The sequence below is a fragment of the Mobula birostris genome, chromosome 6, assembly GCF_030028105.1.
Source record: "Mobula birostris isolate sMobBir1 chromosome 6, sMobBir1.hap1, whole genome shotgun sequence".
NCBI classification, from domain to species: Eukaryota; Metazoa; Chordata; class Chondrichthyes; order Myliobatiformes; family Myliobatidae; genus Mobula; species Mobula birostris.
Window position 1 is genome coordinate 64881318 of NC_092375.1, and position 25403 is coordinate 64906720.

The window sequence follows — 25403 nt, forward strand, 5'->3', positions numbered from 1 at the left end:
TCGAGGTTGGGTGGGACTACAACTAGAGGTCATGGCTTAAGGGTGAAAGGTGTAAAGCTTAAGGGGAACATGAGGGAAACTTCTTCACTGGAATGAGCTGCCAGCACAGGTGGTGCATGTAAGCTCGATCTCAATGTTTAAGAGAAGTTCAGATACATACATTGATAGTAGGAGTACCTATAGTCCCAGTGCAGGTCGAAAGAAATTGGCAGTTTAAATGGTTTGGCATGGACTATATGCGCTGAAGGGCCTGTTTCTGTATTGTATTTTTCTATGACTCAAGAAATCCAAAGTGGAGAAATTGTCTTTAATATCAGAGTTAAATTGAGTGGTAACACAGCAATAACCTTGCACTCAGTACCAGTAAGACCAAGGAATTGATTGTGGACTTCAGGAAGGGGAAGTGAGGAGAACACACACCAGTCCTCATTGAGGGATCAGAAGTGGAAAGTGTGATCAGTTTCAAGACCCTGGATATCAACATTGTTGAGGATCCATCCTGGACCCAACATATTGATGCCATTACAAAGAAGGCACAACAGCAGCTGTATTTCGTTAGGAGTTTGTGGAGAATTGGTGTGTCACCAAAGACAATTGCAAACTTTTACAGATGTATCATGAAGAACATTCTAACGAGTTGTATCATCATCTGATATGGAAAGGGCCACTGCTCAAGATTAGAAAAAGCTGCAGGAAGTTGTAAACTCAGCTGGCGCTATCATGGGTCCTAGCCTCTCCAGCATCCAGGATACCTTCAAAAGGTAAAGTCTCAGAGAGGCAGCATCCATCATTAAGGACTCCCTTCACGTTGGACATTCCCTCTCCTCATTGCTAAAATCGAGGAGGAAGTACAGGAGCTGGAAGACATGCATTCAATGTTTTGAGGAACAGCTTCTTCCACTCTGCTATCAGATTTTTGAATGGACAATGGACCCATGAACACTAAATCAGTATGGTTTTTTAAGTCACTTTTTTGCACTACTTATTTAATTTTTTATATGTACTTATTGTAATTTATAGTTTTTATGTATTACACTGCACTGCTGCCACAAAACAACAAATCTCGCAACAAGTGCCAGTGACATTGAACCTGATTTTGCTTCTAGTTCTATTTCTCTTTAAATGCAAAAGCTTTGAAATTGATTAGATAGGCTAGAATGCGCCTTTAAAGTAACGTTGAACCGATTGTTACTGCACATAAAAAGGGACTGCAGTTTTGAACATAGAGCATTGAACAATACAGACAGTATAGGCCCATGGACCATGATGTTTTCCCAACCTTTTAACCTACTCTAAGATCAGTCTAGCCCCTTCCTTTCACATAGTGCTCCATTTTTCTTTCATTCTTGTGCCTATCTAAGAGTTTCTAATGTATCTGCCTCTACCACAATCCCTGGCAGTGTGTTTCATGTACTTACCACTCTGTGTTTTTTAAATAACGCAATCTCTGACATCCCCTATACTTTCCTCCAATCATCTTAAAATTTTGGCCTGTCCTATTAGCTATTTCCACATTTTTTGTGGGGGGGGAGGCACTAGCTGTCCACTTTAACTATGCGTCCTATCAAGTTAAACATCCCCATCAAATCTCCTCTCGTTCTTCTTTGCTGCAAAGAGAAAAGCCCTAGCACACTCAACCTTTCCACATAGGGCATGCTCTCTAATCCAGGCAGCATCCTTGTAAATGACATATCCTGCCTTTAATGAGGTGACCAACATTGAAACAATACTTCAAGGGTGGTCTAACCAGAGTTTTATAGAGCTGCAACAGTACCTTCTTGCTCTTGAACGCAAACCACTGACTTATGAAGACCAACACACCACATGGCGTCTTAACCATTCTCTCAACGTGCGTGACAACTTTGAGGGATCTCTCGATATTGACACCAAGATCCTTCTGTTCCTCCATACTGCTAAGAATCCTGCCACTAGTCCTGCACTCTGCCTTCAGCTTTGACTTTCCGAAGTTTATCATTCACATTTTTCCGGATTGAACTCCATCTAGCACTTCTCAGCCCAGCTCTGCATCCTATTAATGTCCTAGTAACCTACGACAGCTTTCTACACTGTGCACAGTGCTACCAATCTTTGTGTTGTCTGCACCTTTCTAACCCACCCTTCCACTTCCTCATCTAAGTCATTTATGAATATCACGAAGCATGTGAGTCCCAGAACTGATTACTGTGGAACATTAGTCATGGACTTCCAGGCAGAATACACCCCCTCAACTATCACCTTATGCCTTCTGTGAGCAAGCCAATTCTGAATCCACACAGTCAAGATTCCCTGGATCCAATGCCTCCTGACTTTCTGAATGAGCCTGCCTAAGGGAACCTTGTCAAATTCCTTCTTAAAATTCATTTATGTTGATACTGTATCCACCGTTCTACCTTCATTGTCACTTTCTTGAAGAATTTAGTCTGGCTTGTGAGGCAGGACCTGCTGCCGCCCGCACTCCCCCCCCCCCCCCCCCAAAGCCATGCCTACTATCCCTAATCAGGCTATGTTTATTCAAATGGTTGTAAATCCTGTTTCTAAGAATCCTCTCCAAATGTTTGCTTACCACTGAAGTAAGGCTGACTGGTCTATAATTCCCAGGATAATCCTGATTGCTTTTCTTTTACAAAGGAATAGCAGTTGCCTTCCTCTGGTACCACTACTCGTGTGGCCTGTGTGCAAGCAAAGATCATCACTAAAAGCACATAATCTCTTCCGTCGCTTTCCGTAGTAACCAGGTTTTGTTCCCTGATAGGCTGAAAGCTATTCTTGCTTTGACTGACAGAACATGGAGACATCTTCATGAATCCCCACAATTCCTGGTGACCCTGTGATCTTAAGTCTCTTGAGGCCGATGTGAGACTATCCTTTTGGCGGGGGGTGGGGGGGGGTGGTCAATCTACAGAAAGCATCTGGTCCAGACAGCGTAACTGGCCAAGTACTGAAGACTTGTGCAAGTCTCATTACAAAACTACCTCAGATTGCCAAAGTAAGAGATTGGACATCTTCAACTTCTCACTTCAGCAATCTGAGGTACCCACCTACTTCAAGCAGGAATCAATCATATTGCTCAGGAAGAACATGGCAACTTGCCGCAATGACTACTATCCTGTATCACCTACATCCACTGTGATGATATGCTTTGAGAGGTCAGTCAGGAAGCATATCAAATCTTGCCTGAGGAGTGACCTGGATCCATTACAGTTTGCCTACAGTCGCAACCGATCAACCAGAGATGCCATTTCATTGGTTCATCACTCAATTCTGGAACACATGGACAATGAATATGCACATGTCAGGATGCTCTTCATTGACTACAGCTCAGTATCCAACATTGTCGTCCCCAATGAAATTCATCACTAAGCTCCATGATCCTGGTAGCTCCCTGTGCAACTGGATCCTTAATCTCCTCACTAGTCGACCCCAATTGTGCAGATTGGCAACATCATCTCAACACTCACAACACGCTGGAGGAACTCAGCAGGTTGGGCAGCATCCGTGGAAACAATGAGTCAACGTTTCAGGCCGGAACCCTTCGTCAGGACTGTAGAGGGAAGGGGCAGAGGCCCTCTACAGTCCTGACGAAGGGTTCCGGCCCAAGACATTGACTCGTCGTTTCCACGGATGCTGCCCGACCTGCTGAGTTCCTCCAGCGTGTTGTGAGTGTTGCTTTGATCCCAGCATCTGCAGATTATTTTGTGTTGTGTTGGCAACATCATCTCCTGCATGCTCACCATCAGCACAGATGCATGTTAGGGCTGTGTTCTTCGCCCTCTGCTCTACTCGTTTTACACTTATGATTGTGTCACTAAGTGCAGCTCCAATGGCGTATTTAAGTTTGCTCACGACAGCACAGTTGTTGGTCGAATCAAAGGTACTGATGAATCAGCATGTAGGAGGGAGATAGAGAATCTGGTTGAATGGTGCCTCAGCAACCATCTCTCGTTCAAAATTAGCAAAACCAAAAAGCTGATTATCGAGCAGGAAGGAGCCAGAGGTCCATGAGACATCCCTCATTGGAGAATGAAGCTGGAGAGGGTCAGTTGCTTTAAATTCTTTTGCACTAACATATCAGAGCATCTGTCCTGGGTCTTCATATAGAAGGTATAACAGCACCTCTACTTAGAAGTTTGTGTAGATTTGGCATGACACCAAGAACTTTGACTAACTTCTGTAGATGATCAGTGATGAGTATCCTAACTGATTGCATCAGAGTGTGGTATGGAAAAACCAATGCTCAGTTTAATATGCTTCTAGTGGTAATACAAAGTATAATTCTGGAAAGCTCTGGAAGTTTCTTTGCGTTACTTGAATTATGACATTCATGAGTTCTTGTATTAACTGGTCATTCTTGATCGGAGCAACAGACACAAAATGTTGGAGGAACTCAGCAGTCCAGGCAGCATCTATGGGAAAAAAAGTACAGCCGACATTTCAGGCCGAGACCCTTTTACAGGACTGGAGAAAAAAAGATGGGGGAGGCAAGACAGAAACACAAGGTGATAGGTGAAACCAGGAGGGAGAAAGATGAAGTAAAGAGCTGGGAAGTTGAAAGAGATACAGGGCTGGAGAAGGGGGAGTCTGATAGGAGAGGACAGAAGGCCATGGAAGAAAGAAAAGGGGGGAGGAGCACCAGAGGGAGGCGATGAGGTGAGAGAGGGAAAAGGGGATGGGGAATGGTGAAGGTGAGGGGCCATTACTGGAAGTTTAAGAAATTGATGTTCATGCCATCAGATTGGAGGTTGCCCTGACAGAATATAAGGTGTTGTTCCTCCACCTTGAGTGTGGCCTCATCGCCATAGTAGAGGATTGACGTATCAGAACGGGAAGTGGAATTAAAATGGGTGGCCACTGGGAGATCCTGCTTCTTCTGGTGAACTGAGCATAGGTGCTCGGTGAAGCGGTCTCCCAATCTACGTTGGGGTTTCACCGATTATATATGCAGCCACACCAGGAGCACTGGGCACAGTATATGAACCCAAAAGACTCACAGGTGAAGTGTCGCCTCACCTGGAAGGACTGTTTGGTGCCCTAAATAGTAGTGATCCTTTGGTGTAGGGGCAGGTGTAGCACTTATTCCCCTTGCATGCTCAGGTTGGAGGAATCAGTGGAGATATTTGCTGATCTTCCTTACAGGCTTCGATCAAAGTTTTCTGTTCTGCCTGTTGCACAGAGGTACCAGGAGCCATGCTTCCCGATGCCAGCATTCCAGTTTCAGAAACAACAAGGCAGGATGACACAACCGTGGTTAACAAGGGAAGTCAAAGCCAACGTAAAAGCAAAAGAGATGGCATATAATAGAGCAAAAAGTAGTGGGAAGATAGTGGATTAGGAAGCTTTTGAAAATCTGCAGAAGGCAACTAAAAATGCCATAGAAACCATAGAAACTACAGCACAGAAACAGGCCTTTTGGCCCTTCTTGGCTGTGCGGAACCATTTTCTGCCTAGTCCCACTGACCTGCACACGGACCATATCCCTCCATACACCTCCCATCCATGTATCTGTCCAATTTATTCTTAAATGTTAAAAAAGAACCAGCATTTACCACCTCGTCTGAGAGCTCATTTCATACTCCCACCACTCTCTGTGTGAAGAAGCCTCCCCTAATCTTCCCTTTAAACTTTTCTCCCCTCACCCTAAACCCATGTCCTCTGGTTTTTTTCTCCCCTTGCCTCAGTGGAAAAAGCCTGCTTGCATTCACTCTATCTATACCCATCATAATTTTATACACCTCTATCAAATCTCCCCTAAATGGTAGTGATCCTTTGGTGTAGAGGCAGGTGTAGCACTTATTCCCCTTGCATGCAAAAAGGAGCAAAAAGATGAAATGTGAAGGTACACTATCCAATAATGTCAAAGAGGATGCCAAATGTTTTAACATTAGTAAAAGAGGCGAGAGTAAATACTAGACTGCTGGAAAAAGATGCTGGAGATGTAATAAGTACTTTGTATCAGTACTCACTGTGAGAAGACCCTAGCAGTCTGCCAGAAGTTTGAAAATGTCAGGGAAAAAGTGAGTGTGGTTGCTATTACTAGGGAGAAGGGGCTTGGGAAGCTGAAAGGTCTAAAGGTAGTTGAGTCACTTGGACCAGATGGACTACACCCGAGGGTTCTGAAAAATGTAGTTGAAGAGATTGTGGAGGCATTATTAATGATATTTCAAAAATCACTATATTCTGACATTGTTCTGGAGGACTGGAAAATTGCAAATGTCACCCCACTCTTCCAAGAAATGAGGGAGGCAGAAGAAAGGGAATTATAGGCCAGTTAGCCTGATGTCAGTGGTTGGGAGATGTTGGAGTTGATTGTTAAAGATGCTGTTTCGAGGTACATGGAGGCACACACTTACTCATCAGTGCACAGAATCAGATGATTGGAGTAACAATCAACAGCACACTGTCAGTCTCCATGTTCTGAGTTGAGACTGCCATCACGTGTTTCTTGTTGACATACAGGCTAAATGTTTACCTGTATCAGGGATACAATGCAGATGCAGAACAGAATGTCACCTTTAAAGTTTGAAACACTGAGTTGCTCTTAACTAAGAGTTTGAGGACTTGCTGTCCTTCAGCAGACTTGAGTGGTTAAGCAATTGTTGATGGATCTGTCACTGACTGGTCAATGTATTGATTTACATTGGTTTCCTCTTCAGTCCTACGTGTCTTCACTCCTTTGGTCTTCATTGGAGCAAGCTGTGACATAGCTGTCAATGTTATTGTTCCATCACTGTCATTCTCCGTTGAGTCGGTCAGGGCTGCTATAGCGTTTTTGTCACGTCCATCCTGTAATTCCTCAGAGTTCAGGTGGTATCACTGTCTCTGGAGTCTGTCTGATTTTAGGTGTAATTCTCAAGAGTTTGGATGGTGGTGCTGTATGGGGAGACTCAATTGTTCAATGTGAGTTTTCATTCCTTGGACGGAGCTTCAGAAGCAGGTGTTTCCTCGGGCGGAGCACTAGCAGTAGCATCACTGGCAGGATCACCCACTTGAAGTCGTGGCTGCACTTTTTACATTTCGTTTTATTTTGCTTCTGAGCTCGGCAGAATACACTTCAATTGAATTACTACGGAAGTAATTATTTATTGTTACATATTGTTCATAAATAGAAACTATTCTACATAATTCACAAACCACTTCATTAATTGTTGTGTTCACTTTAAGAGATGGTGTCTGACATAATGATGTCAGTGTAAGGCAACTGCTTTTGGTTTTGTTCGTAATGGAAGTAAAGGGTTGCGGCTTTCAAGCTCATAAAATGACTCATGTTTTATTCACAAAATTCTACAAGTGTATTGCTACTTTGCTTGTTCAGTTAATGCACTGATTTGCTTTTTATGCTTTATAGCTGTCTTTATCATGCTGTTTCTGTAGTTTATAGCAAGGTTCGCATTTCTTTTGATTAGTGAAAGACCTTAGTTGTCCTGTTATCTCTTTGAATCGCTTCCACATTTGATCATACTGACCATGCGGTTTTATCTCTAAATCAGTAGCAGGTGTTTTCTGGATTTTATCCCGTGCTTTCATGGTATCATTTAGGAGCTATGTTTCATTAGATTCAATATTGATCATATATTCCGTCCAGTTTCTCGCATTAAACTTAACAAATGGAATGTTTTATTCAAGTAGGAGCTCAAACGCTCAAATATCTGTTCCCATGTAACTGGAGATTCTGTAGTTGGTTTTTCGACTTCGGACGTTGCTTTAATTCGATCTTAATTTGTACGCTCTTTTTATTATTTGGTGATCGTGAAGTATTTATAGTATTACAGCCAAAATTTTAATAAATTGTCCTGCAACCCAAGTTTATTTTTTTCTCTTAATGCTCTGCCAGTTTGTAAGTATGTAAATTCTCTCATGCACTCTGCTGACCTGTGCAAATTTATTATCTGTTTATCTGTGCTCCACTGCTTGTATAAATTTCATTTTTGACAGTCTATCAGCTTGCATATTTAATCCACACTCTACCAGTTTTGCACGCGGATCTACCGAGTTGCTTTTCTTTAAAAGAGCAGTGTAGCAGTCCTCACTCCTAGCACCCATCCGACGATGTTGAAGTCAGAACTAATTCTCTCTCAGATAACTTGGAACATAAAGAGGAAATTCTTACCGCTTTTGTTTAGGCTCTGACAATTTCACTTTTGGCTTTGATTGTTGCAAGTTCTAAATCTCCACAACCGTGCTGCTGACTTCGCCACTTGTTGGATTTTGATGTTTAAATCCAAGGTTCTTTCAGAAGTTAGAAAATGGGGGCAAAACTTGTTCCTTCACGATCATTTTATTAAGTGTTGAAAGAAGCAGGAGCTAGAAGCAGAAGTCTTAAATTCAAGAAGTTTAAGATGGCGCTGCTTTGTGTTCAGCTGTTTTATACCTTCGGATAAGGAAAAATCCATTTAAATCTATAGATAAGATTTGACCAATTAGAAAGCAGCTATGCAATACTAGTAGTGCCATGTTAACCAATGAGTATGCACTTATGTAAGTAATTTCAGAGCAAAGAAACATACAGAGCTCTCCAGAATTATACTTTGTATTTCAATTGTTAGAATGCAAAGAAAGATACAATTATAGGCTAATCTAGAATTAAACTGTCGGATGCAACAATATTTAAAAAAGAATCAAAATGTAAGAACAGCCCTGAGACATCTTAATTTCCTACCTTGTTCTAAAAATGAATTGTCTTTATAATGTACAGTGCTTGACGTAAGAGAAAAATATATTCTATTACAGATTTCAAAATTACTTGAAATATGAAACTCAAATAAAATCAGTGTTTTGGAGAAGCATGATGATGCTTTTGGGCTGCGTAGCACAATCCTTGCTGATTTTATTTAATGCAAATGATACACTTCACTGCCTGTTTCAGTGTTTTCTTGTACATGTGACAAATAAAGCTAATTTCTTTTTTCTTTCTATTTAAATATCTACCAGCTTTATGCACAAAAAATGCTTTGCATCAACTTACCATGAATCTTAAACACAATAAATTCTGCAAATGCTGTAAATCCAAAGCAACACACACAAAATGCTGGTCAGGCAGCATCTATGGAAATGCATGAACCGTTGACATTTCAGGCTGAGACCCTTCTTGAGGATGGGAAATGCAGAGGTGGGGTAGGGTGGAAGAGATGACAAAATAAAAAGGTAGGGAGAGGGGAAGGATAGCTGGAAGGTGATAGGTGAAGCCAAGTGGGTAGGAAAAGTAAAGAGAGGGAGAGGAACGAATCTGATGGGAGAGAGGTAGACATAGGAGAAAGGGTAGGAGGAGGGGACCCAGGTAGAGGTGATAGGCAGGGAAGGTGAGCGAAGGGGCCAGAGTGGGGAACAATCAGGTTGGAGGCTATGCAGATGGAATATAAGATGTTGCTCCTGCAACCCGAGGGTGGCCTTATCGTGGCATGGACAGCTGCTCAGATGCTAGCAGAGGTTTTTTTTAATTATGCTCAAAGCTAAAATGCAAAAATATGTTGTTTCATAGAAACATGTCTAAATTTGTGTATAAGATTTCCTTTGAAGCCTAATTGCTGAGATTATTATACACAGCTGAAGTCAGAAGTTTACATACATCTTAGCCAAATACATTTAGACTCAATTTTTCACAATTCCTGGCATTTAATCCTAGAAAACATTCCCTGTCTCAGCTCAGTTAGGATCACTACTTTATTTTAAGAATGTGAAATGTCAGAATAATAATAGAGAGAATGATTTATTTCAGCTTTTATTTCTTTCATCACTTTCCCAGTGGGTCAGAAGTTTACATACACTTTGTTAGTATTTGGTAGCATTGCCTTTAAATTGTTTAACTTGGGTCAAACGCTTTGGAATAGCCTTCCACAAGCCTCTCACAGTAAATTGCTGGGATTTTGTCCCATTCCTCCAGACAGAACTGGTGTAACTGAGTCAGGTTACAGTTTGTAGGCCTCCTTGCTCGCACACACTTTTTCAGTTCTGCCCATAAATTTTTTGTGGCCAGCTAAGAGTCTTTCAATTCTTGTTTGGGGGATTTTCACCCATTCTTCCTTGCAAAAGGCTTCTAGTTCTGTGAGATTCTTGGGTCGTCTTGTATGCACTGCTCTTTTGATGATGTTTCCTTCCTTTTGTACCCTTTTTTCTCCAAACATACCTTTGTCCATTGTGGCCAAAATTCAGCGTCAGAAGTTTACAAAGGAACATCTAAAACAAGCCTAATACATGTTGGAAACAAGTCCTGTGGACTGATGAAGTTAAAATAGAACCTTTTGGCTGCAATGAGCAAAGGTATGTTTGGAGAAAAAAGGGTGCAGAATTTCATGCAAAGTACACCTCTCCAACTGTTAAGCACGGGGATGGATCGGTCATGCTTTGGGCTTGTGTTGCAGCCAGTGGCACGGGGAACATTTCACTGGTAGAGGGAAGAATTAATTCAATTAAATACCAGCAAATTCTGGAAACAAACATCACACCATCTGTAAAAAAGCTGACAATGAAAAGAGGATGGCTTGTGCAACGGGGTAATGAACCTAAACACACCTCACAATCCATAATGGATGACCTCAAGAGGCGCAAGTTGAAGGTTTTGCCTTGGCCCTCACCGTCCCCTGACCTAAACATCATCGAAAATCTGTGGATAGACCTCAAAAGAGCAGTGCATGCAAGACGGCCCAAGAATCTCACGACCCTAGAAGCCTTTTGCAAGGAAGAATGGGTGAAGATCCCCCAAACAAGAATTGAAAGACTCTTAGCTGGCTACAGAAAGCACTTACAAGCTGCGATTCTTGCCAAAGAGGGTGTTACTAAGTACTCACCATGCAGGGTGCCCAAACTTTTGCTTCGGGCCCTTTTCCCTTTTTGTTATTTTGAAACTGTAAAAGATGGAAATAAAAAAAGTAATCTTGCTTAAAATATTAAAGAAATCTGTCATCTTTAACTTCATATTTTTTGGAAATCAGGTCATGTTTTACTCGCATGGCTATTCACAGTAACAAATGTTGACCGGGGTGCCCAAACTTTTGCATACCACTGTATATGAACTAATGACTGTCTAATCCCTTTAAAGACTAATCTTCCTTCAAGAAATGTGAAAAATATGAGATCACCCTAGAGCATCCCAGGAAGTTCAGTTGCAAATGCCCAAATGATAATTTAGCCCATTTTCTAAGTGTCTGATAATTCACCAAGTATGTTATTACTATTGGTAAAATGAACAGTTAAATTGAAATATAATCAATGCTTTGTCTATTTTAGATTGGCAAACAAACAAGATTGTGTTGGTGCTTTAGGAGAGGCTGAACTCATAGAGCGCCTTTCATTGGAGAAGTTGGTCAATGAAAATAAAAGCTGCTGCAAAATTGTAAGTACCTGTGCAGTCAATGACTTCAATAAAAATCCTTTCCATTCTTCTTCACTGTTAAAGCCGTTGTGTTATCACAGTGATTTTTTTCTTTCCTCTCTATCATCTTAATGTCTTTCCTGAACGAAGGTAATAAAGTCCAAAAAGAGAACATATTATTGATTTTTATGGGTTTATATTGTATTTCCCAGCTCACAAATGTAGATCTCATTATTACACTTCGTGATTTGTGTTTCTGAGCTACTAATTGTTACTGCTACTATATTTGCACTCAGTATTTGTTCCCATTCATATTGTCTGAATGGAAACAATACCTCAACACCGTCAACATTGATATTTAATTTGCTTACTTTAATATTTAAATATAACTTAATATCTAATAAGACCAGATTTTGTATTCCCATCAATATTTTGGTACATGAAGCTGCAGAAAGATTTGGCAGTAGTTACTTTCTAAAAATTACATCAACAGCAGCCTTCATTTATGGATTTTTGTTCAATTTCCAGGTTAAGCAGGCATGACGTATATATTCTCTTTTATTAAAATCCTAATGTATTTTTTTAATGCTCAAAGAAAGATTAGGATTTCTTGAATAGAATATTACTAAACATGCAAAGGAAAATATATCTTAGATCTGGTCCCATTTAACGAGCCTGTTAACATTAACTACCTCATAGTTCAGGATCCTTTGGAAAGAGTGAACACAGTTTGGTTGAATATCCCATTCATTTGGAAGGTACAATAGTTCAAACTGTGGTTGGCATCTGACTGTCTCGAAGGACAATGGGTGATGATCAAGATCACAAGCCTGGACGGAAGGTATGGAGATCCTGAGATGCCCAGTTGTCAAGATCCCTCTCTCTGCTTCACCAGTGTAATCCACCAGCTTGGCTGCAGGAGCTGCCGTAAGGATGTTCAATGGTGTCCAGCTGTCTTAGGCACTCCACTCTGGATTTGCTGTCTGAGTTCACTTCCGTCGTCGGCGCCTCTCCTGAGGCTGCTCACAATGTAGTGGAGCTATTTACCCATAGCTGGGGATCTGGTTCACAAGCACCAGGGCGTGTCTACACACCAGTGCGTCAGCGTGCTGCATGTGCACGGGTCAGATCTCCTCCCCGTCTTCTGTAGTTCAGCCTTTGTCTGAAAGGAGTCCGTTTCTGTGTGTCACCAGTGAGAGGGCAGTACATGAGGCTTGCTGTTGGAGAGGCCGTATGCTGGCAGGGAGAGACTTGCCAAATGGAGAGATGGATGTGCAAGTCTGCTAGCCAGCAGTAGAAGCTAAAGTGAGAGCCACAAGCACTATCCACCACGCTACCACACTAGATACATCACAACAACCATTTTCAATCTAAAACCCATGTATTATGACTAAGTAGTGGGCACGTGGCCAAGTGGTTAAGGCATTCGACTAGCGACCTGAAGGTCGTGAGTTCGAGCCCCAGCCCAGGCAGCGTGTTGTGTCCTTGAGCAAGGCACTTAACCACACGGTGCTCTGCGACGACACTAATGCCAAGCTATATGGGTCCTAATGCCCTTCCCTTGGACAACATCGGTGTCGTGGGGAGGGGAGACTTGCAGCATGGGCAACTACTGGTCTTCCATACAACCTTGCCCAGGCCTGCGCCCTGGACAGTGAAGACTTTCCAGGTGCAGATCCATGGTCTCGCAGGACTAACGGATGCCTGAGTCAGGGTGGGTTGGTTCGTGTACACATACTATATGTGGGAAATTTGTGGAACAGTGGAAATCAGGTTTTTTCACAGTGCTCAAGAAAATTATATTCTAGTTAAAAGCAAGAACAGTTAGCGTGGGTTGAGCCAAATGGTAGGTAGTGTAGCAGTTAGCATAATGCTATGACAGAGCCAGCAATCTGGTGTCAATTCCGCCGACGTCTGAAGGAGTTTGTGTGTCTTCCTCGTGACCTTGTGGGTTTCCTCCCATATTCCAAAGACATACTGGTTAATAGATTAATTGGTCACACGTGTCTAATTGGATATTGTGGGCTCTTCGGGCTGGAAGGACCTGTTACCAGGCTGTATCTCAAAAAAAAGAATCCACTAAGCAAGCAATAAGATAATATAGATTATGAGAGTAAAGTAAAATTTAAAACAGTATTTTTTTTTGTAATTATGTAAAGTGAATGTAGGCTCCTTGGAAGATGAGAAGGCAAATTAATAGTGGGTAATGTGGAGATGGCTGAGGCTTTGAATGACTATATTGTGTCACTTTTCACGATGGAGGACATCTCAAATATGGGAAAGAGAGATATAATGCTCATCATCCCTCTGCAATTGAACCTTGGACTTTCTGACTAACAGACCCCAATCAGTTAAGTTAGCCAACCTCTCCTCCTCCACTCTCACCATGAACACTGGCGTGCCTCAAGGCTGTGTGCTGAGCTCTCTTCTGTACTCCCTTTTCACCTATGACTGCGTTCCTGTACATGGTTCTAACTCCATCATCAAGTTTGCAGACAACACCACGGTGGTTGGTCTGATCAGAGGGGATGACGAGACGGCCTACAGGGATGAGGTCCAGCACCTGGCCGCGTGGTGTGCCAACAACAACCTGGCCCTTAACACCCAGAAGAGCAAGGAAATCATAATGGACTTCAGGCATGCTAGGAGCCACACTCACATCACGTCCACATCTACATCAACGGAGCTGTAGTGGAGCGTGTATCAAGCTTGAAATTCCTTGGTGTCCACATTTCCGAGGATCTCACCTGGTCCCTGAACTCCTCCATCCTGATCAAAAAGGTGCAATAGCGCCTTTATTTCTTGCGGAGCAGCAAGAAAGCTCACCTCTGTCCCAGGAGACTGACGGACTTTTACCACTGTACCATTGAGAGCATACTCACCAACTGTATCTCAGTGTGGTGTGCCAATTGTCCCGTATCAGACCGCAAAGCACTCAAGCCTGTGGTGAAAACTGCCCAGCGGATTATCGGCACCCGATTCCCCACCATTGAAAACATCTACCATAATCGCTGCCTGGGCGGGGCGAAAAGCATTATCAAGGATGCATCTCACCCTAACCATGGACTTTTTACTCTCATCCCATCTGGTAGGCACTACAGGAGCCTCCGCTCTCGCACCAGCAGGCTGAGGAAGTGCTTCTTCCCTGAGGCTGTGACCCTGCTGAACCTCACATCACAGCGCTCAGCAGTGTTGCACCCATATTGTACTGTCTCAGTACTTTTATATCTGTGTACTGCAGCAGTTACTTTTTATTTGCAGTTATTTTGTATATAACACTATTCTTTGCATTTCTGGTTAGATGCTAACTGCATTTCATTGGCTTTGCGTCTGTACTCGGCACAATGACAATAAAGTTGAATCTAATCTAATGGATGCAATGGCAGGTGAAGACCTCGATACAGTCGTTAATACTAAAGAGGTAGTGCTGCACAAACTAGTGGCCTTAGAAGTAGGTCGGGCCCCTGGTCCTGATGGAATGCATACCAGGGTACTGAAAGAAATGGCATAAATTATAGTAGAAGTGTTTCTGATAATCTACTAAAATTATCTGGACTCTGGGCAGGTCCTGGCAGATTGGAAGACACTGAATGTCAACTACTGTTTTTTTAAAAAAAAGGATATAGGCAAAAGGCAGTTAACTATAGGCCAGTTAGCTTAACATCTGTAGTCAGCAAAATGCTTTAAGCTATCACTAAGGAAGAAATGGTGAGATGACTGGATAGTGGCGGTTTCCTCAGGAAGCGCAAGTCCTGTTTGCCAAACGTACTGGAGTTCTTTGAGGGTATAATAAGTGCAGTGGATGGATGTTCTATACTTGGATTTTCAGACGCGTTTGATATGGTAGAAAAGACTTAGGAAGTTGAGGTACGCCATAAGAAGAGTATTGGTTAACTAATAAGAGACATACAGTTGGGATAAATAGGTTTCTCTGGTGAACAGTGTGCTGCAGGGATTGGTGCTGGGCCCGCAGCTGTTCACAATATACAAAGTGTTTGTACATTAACCATTTGGAAGAGGGGACCAAATGCAGTGTTTGCCGATGAACTATATAGAGTGGGAAAACTAAATTGTGCAGAGGATATGAAGAGTCTGCAGAGGTATATAAGTGAATGGAGCCGAGTTGATCAGATGGAGTACAATGCTGGGAAATGCAAAGTCACCCACTTTAGAAGGAAAAATGGGAAGATGGGATTTTTTTAATGGTGAAAGATTGCAGCATGCTGATGTGCAGAGGTTCTAGGGAGTGCTTGTGTATGAATCACAAAAGATTGGTTTGCAGATACAACAGGTTAACAGGAAGGCAGTGTTGTCCTTTATTGCAAGAGAAATTGAATTTAAGAGCAGAGAGATCATGCTGCAACTATACAGGGTACTACGGAGGTCACAGCTGAAGTACTGCATGTGGCTCTGGTCTCCTGACTTGAGAAAGTATATACTAGCTTTGAAGGTGATGTGGAGGAGATTCACCAGGTTAATGCCAGAGATGATGGGGTTATCCTACAAGAAAAGATGCAGTTGCCTGGGACTATATTCACTGGAATTCAGAACAATGAGTAGAGGGAATCTTTTAAGCACATATAAAATTGTGAAAGGGATGGAAGCAGAAAAGTTGCTTCCATTGGTAGGTAGAACTAGAACTGGGGGACTATAGCCTCAATATTTTGGGGATTAGATATAGGACTGAGATGAGGAGGAATTGCGTTTTCCACAGAGGATTGAATCTATGGAAATCTCTGCCCAGGGAAGCAGTTGAGGCTTAAAATTATTTGATTGGCTTATTAAAGTTCTTTCTATGATGTGTATTAATTACTATCACAGAACTTCTTCTCAAAGCTAAAGGTTTTGTCTCCCTTAGTCACCTAATACACTCAGCTGTATTATTGACATACATTCAGCGGCCACCTTATTGGGTACCTCTTGTATCTCATAAAGTGGCCGCTGAATGTATGTCCATCGTCTTCTGCTGTTGTAGCCCATCCACTTTGAGGTTCGATGTGCTGTGTGCTCAGAGATGCTCTTCTTCTCACCCCCATTGTAATGCGATGTTATCTGAATTACTGTTGCCTTCCCGTCAGCTTGAACCAGTCTGGCTATTCTCCTCTGACTTCTCTCATTAATAAGGCAGTTTTGCCCACAGAACTGCTGCTCGCTAGTTTTTTGTTTTTGTTTTTTGCATCATTCTCTGTGAACTCTAAGGCAGGGATCCCCAACCTTTTTCGTACTGCGGACCAGCCGAGTGGGGGGAGGGAAGAGGGTTGCCAACGTACAAGAGTAGCAGTCAAATACGTCGGGTTACCCCGAGAAAGACTACAATGACCATGAAGCCTTGCGCGGGCACCAGTGCGCATGCGTTTATGTGCCGATTTCTTAAAAATTGTTTTTGCCGATTCTGTTGGCGGCGGCGTATTAATCACAACCGGAATATAGGTGATAAGTGGCTAATACACTCAATTTCCTTTCTAAAAGGGTTTATCTAATGAATTTAATATTAAACACACAGCGCATATTTTCCTCGCATGAATATAGCGATAAGACAAATATCAGAGGAGGACAGGGGAGCTTGAAGTGTTGAACGAACTTCCAGTAGAAGTGGTAGAGGCAGGTTCGATATTATCATTTAAAGAAGAATTGGATGGGTATATGGACAGGAAAGGAATGGAGGGTTATGGGCTGAGTGCAGGTTGATGGGACTAGGTGAGAGTAGCGTTCGGCACGGACTAGAAGGGGCGAGATCGCCTGTTTCCATGCCGTAATTGTTCCATGGTTATATAAGTCACATAATAGCATCATAACATTTTAAGTAACGTTTGGATATCAAACACACAGGGCATATTTTCCCCGTATGAACATATAAAATCATTTCAACACACCAATATCGCTGAATCAGTGTGAGACCTGGGCTTGTTTCCCTGCAACAAGACGGTCCCATCGAAGGGTGACGAGAGACAGCGATACTCGAAGGGGGTTCCTTATGTCCAGTCTATTCCGCAATTTAGTTTTCGTTGCATTCATTGCAGAGATATGTCGGAAATGGAAGCAACGTTTTCAGTGCTTTCTTGACTATCTCAGGATATTTAGCCTTGACTTTGATCCGGAATGCCGGCAGTGATGTTATGTCAAACATACTTTTCAGCCCGCCGTCATTTGCAAGCTCATGGAGTTGATCTCCTTCCCGCTCTGACATGGATGACGCGCGGGTAATGATCTCGCGTGCATTCAAGCTCAACAGTGCGTGACAGGGGATGAGGAAAGGTGCCGCTGACTCCTATCGTCAAATCATATCGTTTCCTCGCGGCCCGGTAGCGCAAGCCTTGCGGCCCGGTGGTTGGGGACCGCTGCTCTAGGGAATGCTGTGTGTTTAAGAATCCAGATCAGCAGTTTCTGAGATACTCAAAACACTCCATCTGGCACCAACAATCATTCCACAGTCAGTCATTTCAATCACATTTCTTCTCCATTCTGATAATTTTTTTCTGAACAACTGAACCTCTTGACAATGTCTACGGTTTTGTGCATTTGTTGACATATGATTGCCTGATTCGATATTTGCATTAACAAGCAGGGGTACCAAATAAAGTGGCCACTGAGTATATAATTCAAAAACATGAGATAACTCAATATAAAAAAGAAATGGGAATAGGCTATGTGGTCCCTCAAGAATATTGATCTTCTACCACAAGCAGAAATCTAAATATCTGCGTTATTCTTATTTTTGAATACAGTGAGCCTCTACAGCCCTCTGTGTTACAGACTTGCAAATCATCCTCTGACTGAAGAAATTTCTCCTCATTCCAATCCTATGTTTGAAATTTTGACACTTAGTTCCAAACTCTAGCTATTGGGAAATGTCTTCCATAATCAAGCACTTTAGAGCACTCAGACAGTTCAGTACTTTGCAATAAGGTCAAACTGCAGATGACAGAGGCCTTGCTTACTTGATATCTCAGCATACAGCAATGAATCTTCACTGCATACATCCTAAGTACTTCCATGTTTTTAAGGAGTCATAGAGCAATACAGCACTGAAACTGGCCCTTCAGCCCAATAAGTCCATGTCAACTACAGTACCACCTAGTCCCAATTTCCTGCATTCCCCTCAAAACCTTGTCCTATGGTACCCATCTCCTTCTGATAAAAACATTTTTCTTTCCCCCTTCCCTCTTCTATTTCCCTACCTCTTATCACCTGCCTAGCCACCCCGCCCCCCCCCCCCCCCGAGTACCTTCCTCCATCCCTTTCTCCTATGGTCTATTCTCCTCTCCTTATCAGATTCCTTCTTCTCCAGCCCTTTACCTTTCCTACCCATGTGGCTTCACCTATCAGATCCTACCTATCTTCCTTCCCCTCCCCACCTTTTTATTCTGTCGTCTTCCCCCTTCCTTTACAGTCCTGAAGAAGGGTTTTGCCTGTTATGTTGACTGTTTATTCATTTCCATAGATGCTACCTGACATGCTGAGTTCCTCTAGCATTTTATGTGTGATGCTTAATATACCTAAATATATCAAGCATACTTTCTTCAGCCAATGATTGGTGTGTCAAGGCTGACCTGGATGGGAAAAGCAGTTTCCCGGTGCAAATAGCTTTCACCACGTTGCGTCCAGATATAATCGTTTGGTCTGACACCAGTTATTGGTTAATTCACAGTCCCCTGGGAAGACAACATCGATGAAGCCCATGAGCGCAAGTTAACCAAGTATGCAGAATTAAGATCAGAGTGCAGAGACAGAGGGTGGAAGGTCTCATGCTATCCATTCAAAGTAGGTTGCCGTGGCTTTATGGTGTTCACTTTCCAGAAGTGGCTGTGTGACCTTGACTTCGCTAGAGGAAAGATCAAGTCAACCAGCAGGGGTGTAGCTGAGGCAGCAGAGACAGGATCATCATGGGTGTGGACCAAGTATGTCCAGAGGGGCAGATAGTCAGACAGTGTATACATCTTTTGCAAACCCTTCAGTAGTTGCATGGACACCTGAAGAGCAGACTATCTGTTGGATGGAAGCGACCAACAACTCTGATAGAAGCATATGCCAAGTTTTTAAGCTCACCAGTGGGAGGTGGTGCTTTAGCATTGCTGGCCCACCACCTTGAGGGAGTCTTGACCATAAGCGGGCCGAAACTCCTGAAGACAGGTGGCAAGTCAACTGATGATCCCACTGGTGATAGCACAGGACAGTTAACATCTTAGTCCAAGTGTATTTTCAATTCAATACCTGCTGCTATTCTTGTTGTCAGTTTGCAGAATGCCTGTTGTGTCATAGTTAACCTTTGCAGCCCTTGCACCCATGCAGTACTGCTACTTCCAACCTTGCAGCGGCAAAGACATTGTTTGACATCCACCATCCCAGTTGCATATTTAAATAATCTTTTCCAGACCCCAAATTCTATTGAAACCAAACCTCAGAATCACACAATTCAAGATGATCGCTGAAGCGATGTGTAACTGTCTCAGAGACGTGTTTCAATGAGATGTTTATTTTATGTTTCTGTCATAAATTCATAAGTATTTGAGTTCATAGCTGTAAAAAAGATTAAAAATGTAATAAATAAGATGTTAAAAGGGTAACATTCATAAAAAAAATTGTTTAAAACATATTACCTTAAAATATTGTTTGATTAAGAATTTTGTGCTTTTTACATAAGGTTTTATTTACTGTAGAGCGTAATGGCTCACATGACCAGAGTTTAATAAGAGCATGACTGTGGCATTATGGGTCAGAACCAACATGGAGGCAGAGAAAGACTTATGGTCCTAAAATAATCTTATTCTGCATGTGCTCCAAGAGGTGCACACGGTAATTGCTTTTTTAAAATTTGTTTTCTATTGTGCATAATGTTGTTGATGTGCCTTTACATGGACAGTGTGATACGTTTTCAGTGATTTTATTTGATTTCAGCACACTTCTGTTTTGCTGACGTGTTGAGCCTGTTTATCGGCAGACACTAGCTTGAGAGACTTTAAAAGACTGAGAGATATATGTTTCAAACCCTTTATGTCTTTTATTTTCTTGTAGTTTTCACGGTGTCTGCTGAAGAAAGAGAGAAATAAAAATAAATCTTCAAGGACATCTGTAGGTTGCGTGGCCATTATTTCATGGGACTGGTGCAGTTGCACTATGGGAACTGTACATTCTCCTCTGGTTGCAGTCAAATCCGAGAGGCTTCTACACAATTCTAATAATTCCTCTTATCACTAGTGTTAAACAACTGTGCATCCCAAGCTTTGTAAAACATTGGTTAAAAAGTAAATCACAGAATCCTAGAAACTAATGAAGGATAATTCAGTTCATTGAACTCATGCTTTCAAAGCAGTGAAAGAATATAAACAATTATGTCAACCTTACAGTTGTCAAATACATCACAAAGTTATGGAACTTGATTTCCGGACAATGTTGAAACAGCAGTTTCTTCAAATGATCTGTTTCTATTGCAGATTCTGTCTGCTTAAATGCAAATGGAAAATGCATCTCAACACGTGTTGTCCTTTTTAGTGAAGTAGTAATTGTTCACTGAGCATATTTTTTTCCCATTTGTATCAATAGCAACCATGTTCTGCTCTTTGGGGATATGGAAAAACATTGGACAAGGCAATTAAGAAAGGCCTTAATTGGCTTTTGGTTACCATAGCAAAGGATTATGATAACCTTCAAGAACGGGTTGAAAGAGATACAATGGTGCAGAAGGCACGGGAAGACCAAGAGAAACGAGAACGTGCAGAAAGAGTACGAAAAATCCAAGAGGAGAGGTAAAAGATCAAACAGTTATGCTTGCCTTACTTAAAAAATTTCTAATCTTCAACATTATGACTTTTGAAACATTTCTTTCAAGCTCTTTGAAATTTCCCCAGCTTATCATTTTTTAAAATTGCTATTACCTTCTTTCAGTTACTCTGTCTTTGGGACATCTGTTCTCAAGGTGAGACTTTCCATTCCAGAACATCTGAGATTTCTCTTTCTTTCAAAGAATGGGGTTTTCCTTTCATCAATCGAAGAGTGCCTAGGGACATATCCAGTGAAGAGTTAATCAATCCTGGGACAGCCTTGATTCATGTGTAATCCACATTCTGCTTCCCTGGTGTGGTGCAGCCAGATTTTAAAATCCTATAGATGTTTTGCTGGCATTGAGGCTTTAAATATTGCTTCTGAAACTGAGCCGTGTGTGTTGTCACTACACTCACTCAGTACCATTTGCCAGGATGTTGAAAATGCTGTGTTTATGTTCTGTTTTCAAAGCGGTTCTGCTAGTTGGACTGCAGGATACTTTTGTTCTGCTGCCCACTGGCAGTCCCCTTTGTTTCTAGTCCATTAAGATGTCAAAATTCAACCTTTACATTTCTAAAAATTATGGAAAAGTTCAAGTGTAAATAATATGCATTGAGCAATATTTAAAGAAAAAATATTTATTAGTATAACCAATGTACAGTTCACATGAATCTGGGTCACATTTAGAGTCCTTATTTTAATGCCTAGTGCACAAAATTCTTATATTCTAAAAGGCATTGATTCTATTAAATGCAATCACAGTCACACAAGTATCTCTCTGGCAGGGTGGCGGGGTGGGGTTTGAATTTGCCATATTTACCATTCTGGCCTATAAATGACTGACTAGTTCCACACCTTCGTTGTTAACTCATAAATCCCACTATCATGTCAGGAGCAGTTGTGTCTCACAGCTGAAGACAATGAAGTATGGGTATAAAGCTAACACAAACACTTACCAGGAATTAATTTTCAAAATCTAATCACTGAAGGCAAAAACAATTCACAGGAAAATCACAATCAGGTTTATTATCACCGACATGTGACGTGAAATTTGTTAACCTAGCAGCAGCAGTTCACTGCAATACATAATGTAGCAGAGAAAGAAAAAAATAATACTAAATAAAATAAAACAAATAGACAAGTAAATCAGTTACGTATATTGAATAGGTTGTTAAAAAATGTGCAAAAACAGAAATACTGTATATTAAAAAAAAGTGAGGTAGTGTTCAAAGCTTCAAAGTCCAGTTAGGAATCGGATGGCAGAGGGGAAGAAGCTGTTCCTGAATCGCTGAGTGTGAGCCTTCAGGCTTCTGTATCCTACCTGATGATCTTGATATTATTTAAACATTCATGTCTTTGCAGAGAACTGAAAGAAAGGGAAGATGCTAAAAGAGATGGACACCTGTTAAATCAAGATGACAGTGATGAACCAGATCCACAAACAAACCCCTTTCAACCACTACCCAAGGTCACTTCTGTGGTGGGTATTGGTGCATCTGCTCAAAATCTTCCTGTCAACTTTTAAGGGTATCCCATTTAAGTGTTCAATTTTAAAATAAACATCAGCTTGTAATGTCTAACTGTAGTTAACGTTAATGTAATCTGATAATTTTAATCTCGTGGTGTCTGTGGCATAATGTAGTTAAAGGTTTATAGTAAAGAATGACTTCACCTTTGGCACTTTATTGTTTGTTATTCGGTTTCTTCCAGTTCTTATTCTCTCCTGACTTCTTGTTCTCTAGTTTGTTTACCTGGCAGTATTTTTGTGTTATTTCTATTTTTCAGACAGGTACAAAGTAATTGTTAATTCCTCTGCTATTCCTTATGCTCCTTTCTAAATACTCCTATCTCTGCCTGTAAGGGGCTCAACCTGCCATTACAAGTATTTTCCTTTTTTCTTTCCCCCTCATCCTGCAATTTATTTAATGTTCAGACCTTTCTGGTCTTGTATTCTATCTTGCAACTTTTAAACTCGTTTTCATGGTTCAGCATTATTAATTTCCAAACGCTCTGGTTCCTGAGATCATTTTAACAGCTTTGTTAGCTTCTTTGGAGTTCATTCTATCTTCATTTCTCTTGTCAACCATGAATGAATCACTTTCCCTGTTGGATTCTTTGCATTAAAAGGATTTTTGTTGTTTATGTTGATGTCAGAATGAAGAGGAAATCGAAGGGCAGAAAGAAAAGAACAATCGAATCCCTAATGGAGACCCTCCGCTAAATATTGCAGAACAGGGACCATCTAAGATGGAAAAGAGTACCGGAGATACTGTTCCAAATGATCAGCCACTGAAATTGGGTGCCACTGCAGAAGCAGTAACTGATAAGCTCCAAGTACCTGGATCGCACCAGAAAATGCAAGACTCTGGTAATTAAACAATGTTGCTTGGAAAGTGTAAACAGTGTGTCGAATTCCTGTGCAGTACTATGTTCAAATTTAAAATGGATGTTCTGTATCAATCTTCACATTCAAATGTTCATCTTTTGCTGTATGATTTACAATTGTGTATTTTAAACAGTGACAGGGAGGAAGAAGTTCAAGAAGTTTCGTATGAAGAGAAAGAATATTGTAGAACCAGGCAATGTAGGTGATGCCTCTGGAAATTTAAGGGTACATCGTTTGCCTGGTAAGTAAAAATACTTTCGGTCTGATACACTCATAGAGAAACAATGTATTGACGGTAAACAGGTTGCTTGAAATGAATTGATTACCAAAAGGAATACATGGATTTAAGTAGTGTGTGTGGATTAACATAAGTAATACTTTATCTGTGAAATTAATATAGTTATTTATTAACAAGATTAGTTAATACATCTTTTCTCTTTCTTAGCCACAGTCCAAAAATCTGATTTCTAATTGTATATATTGCATAATGTTGGGTAGTTCAAATTAACACAGATCAGGAGAAACCAACCAGTTGCTTTGTGTCTGTTGAACAAGTATGGATGAACAACAGCCACAGTTAAGTGTTTGCTAAAATCTATATAATTGTAATGTAGCAGAACTTTTAAGAAGCAAGTTACTGGTGAGATAGCAATAAAGAAGGAATATGATACTGTACTGTCCAAATGAAGGTCTGAGTCCTTTAATATTGTGATGCAGGATATTCAAAGCCATTTTTTTTCCCCATGTACTTCACCCGATTGTCAATTGAAATTTCATTGCTTGGTGTTTGTAAAATGAAGAAAATTATTTGCAATAGAATAAATGCCACACACCACTATTTTTAAGCAAATGTCAAATAGGAAGCAAGTATCAGGAACATTTGTTTGTTTCCCCTCATATTCACTTTTCAATCTCTATTAATTTGTTATTGCACCATTATCATTGAGTGTTGAGACATAAACAACCTGCCGAAGGAACTCAGGAATTTGAGCAGCATCTGAAGTGGGGAAAGAAACGGTTGATGTTGCAAGTGAAAACTCTGCTTCAGGACTAAGAGTGGAGTGGCAAGGTAGCCAATGTAAAATTGGGAGGTGAAGAAGTGAGCTGGAGGCCAGTAAATGATTGGTGGATCTAAGGTTGATGAAAGCTGATGGGCAGATGGAGCCAGGTTGGGGGTTAGGGAGTTTGGAGGTGGGAGAGGAATGGAATTGGAAGACAGAGGCAGGCAGATAGATGGATGGTGGTGGAAACAAAAAGGAAAATGGAGCCAAGTGGAGGGAAGGGAGAATGAAAGTGGACGTGACTAGCAAGGTGATAAACAGGAATATAAAGGCTACCTGCGCTGAAATCTGATAAATAAGGAAGCAGATAATGGGAACTATTAGGGGGTCTTCAGTTGGAGCAAGGGGGGGAAGCAGTGATTTGGTAGGCAAAATCTGAGGCTAGTAGGTGGGATGAAATCAGGTGGAGGAGGGGGATGAAAATGAGTGATGAGGGGCTGAAGAAGGATGTATGAAAGGGAACAAAATGGGAGGACTGGAGGTCAATTGGAAAGAGAGTGGGGGTTAGGGGAAGTTTACTTGAAACTGGAAAATCAACATTCATCCCATTGGATTGTAGACTACACAGATGCAATATGAGTGTTGTTCCTCTGGTCCTTGCCTAACAGTGGAGAAGGCACGGGAAAGGCAAGTAGGTGTGGAATGAGAAGGAAATGGCACACATCTGGGTGCTTGGGGTGGCCATTGCAGACAGAGCTCAGCTGCTGTGGAGATTAGTTGCATGTGCTTGGTCACACTAATGTAGAGGGAACATAGCAGCAGCACCAAATGTAGTCCACAAAATTGGAGGAAGAGTTAAAATGGTATGCACCTGGGAGCTCATCCTTCACCCATCACCCATTGCCAGCTGACTTTTACCGTAGAACTCAATCTCTCGTGTTTTTACTGGCTGTCT

At 41.5% G+C, this 25403-nt stretch overlaps 1 protein-coding gene across 5 annotated transcripts in view; it reads left to right on the top strand.

Annotated features, from left to right (window-relative positions):
• The window catches only part of LOC140199074 (ADP-ribosylation factor-like protein 13B), a 79609-nt gene that overhangs the window by 40906 nt on the left and 13300 nt on the right, over positions 1–25403 (top strand). For all 5 annotated transcript variants that reach the window (XM_072260542.1, XM_072260540.1, XM_072260541.1 and 2 more), the window contains 5 exons: positions 11218–11323; positions 20843–21045; positions 22424–22541; positions 23216–23429; positions 23581–23688. In XM_072260542.1, the coding sequence (XP_072116643.1) occupies positions 11218–11323; positions 20843–21045; positions 22424–22541; positions 23216–23429; positions 23581–23688 (749 nt within the window). The remainder of the gene's footprint in view (positions 1–11217; positions 11324–20842; positions 21046–22423; positions 22542–23215; positions 23430–23580; positions 23689–25403) is intronic.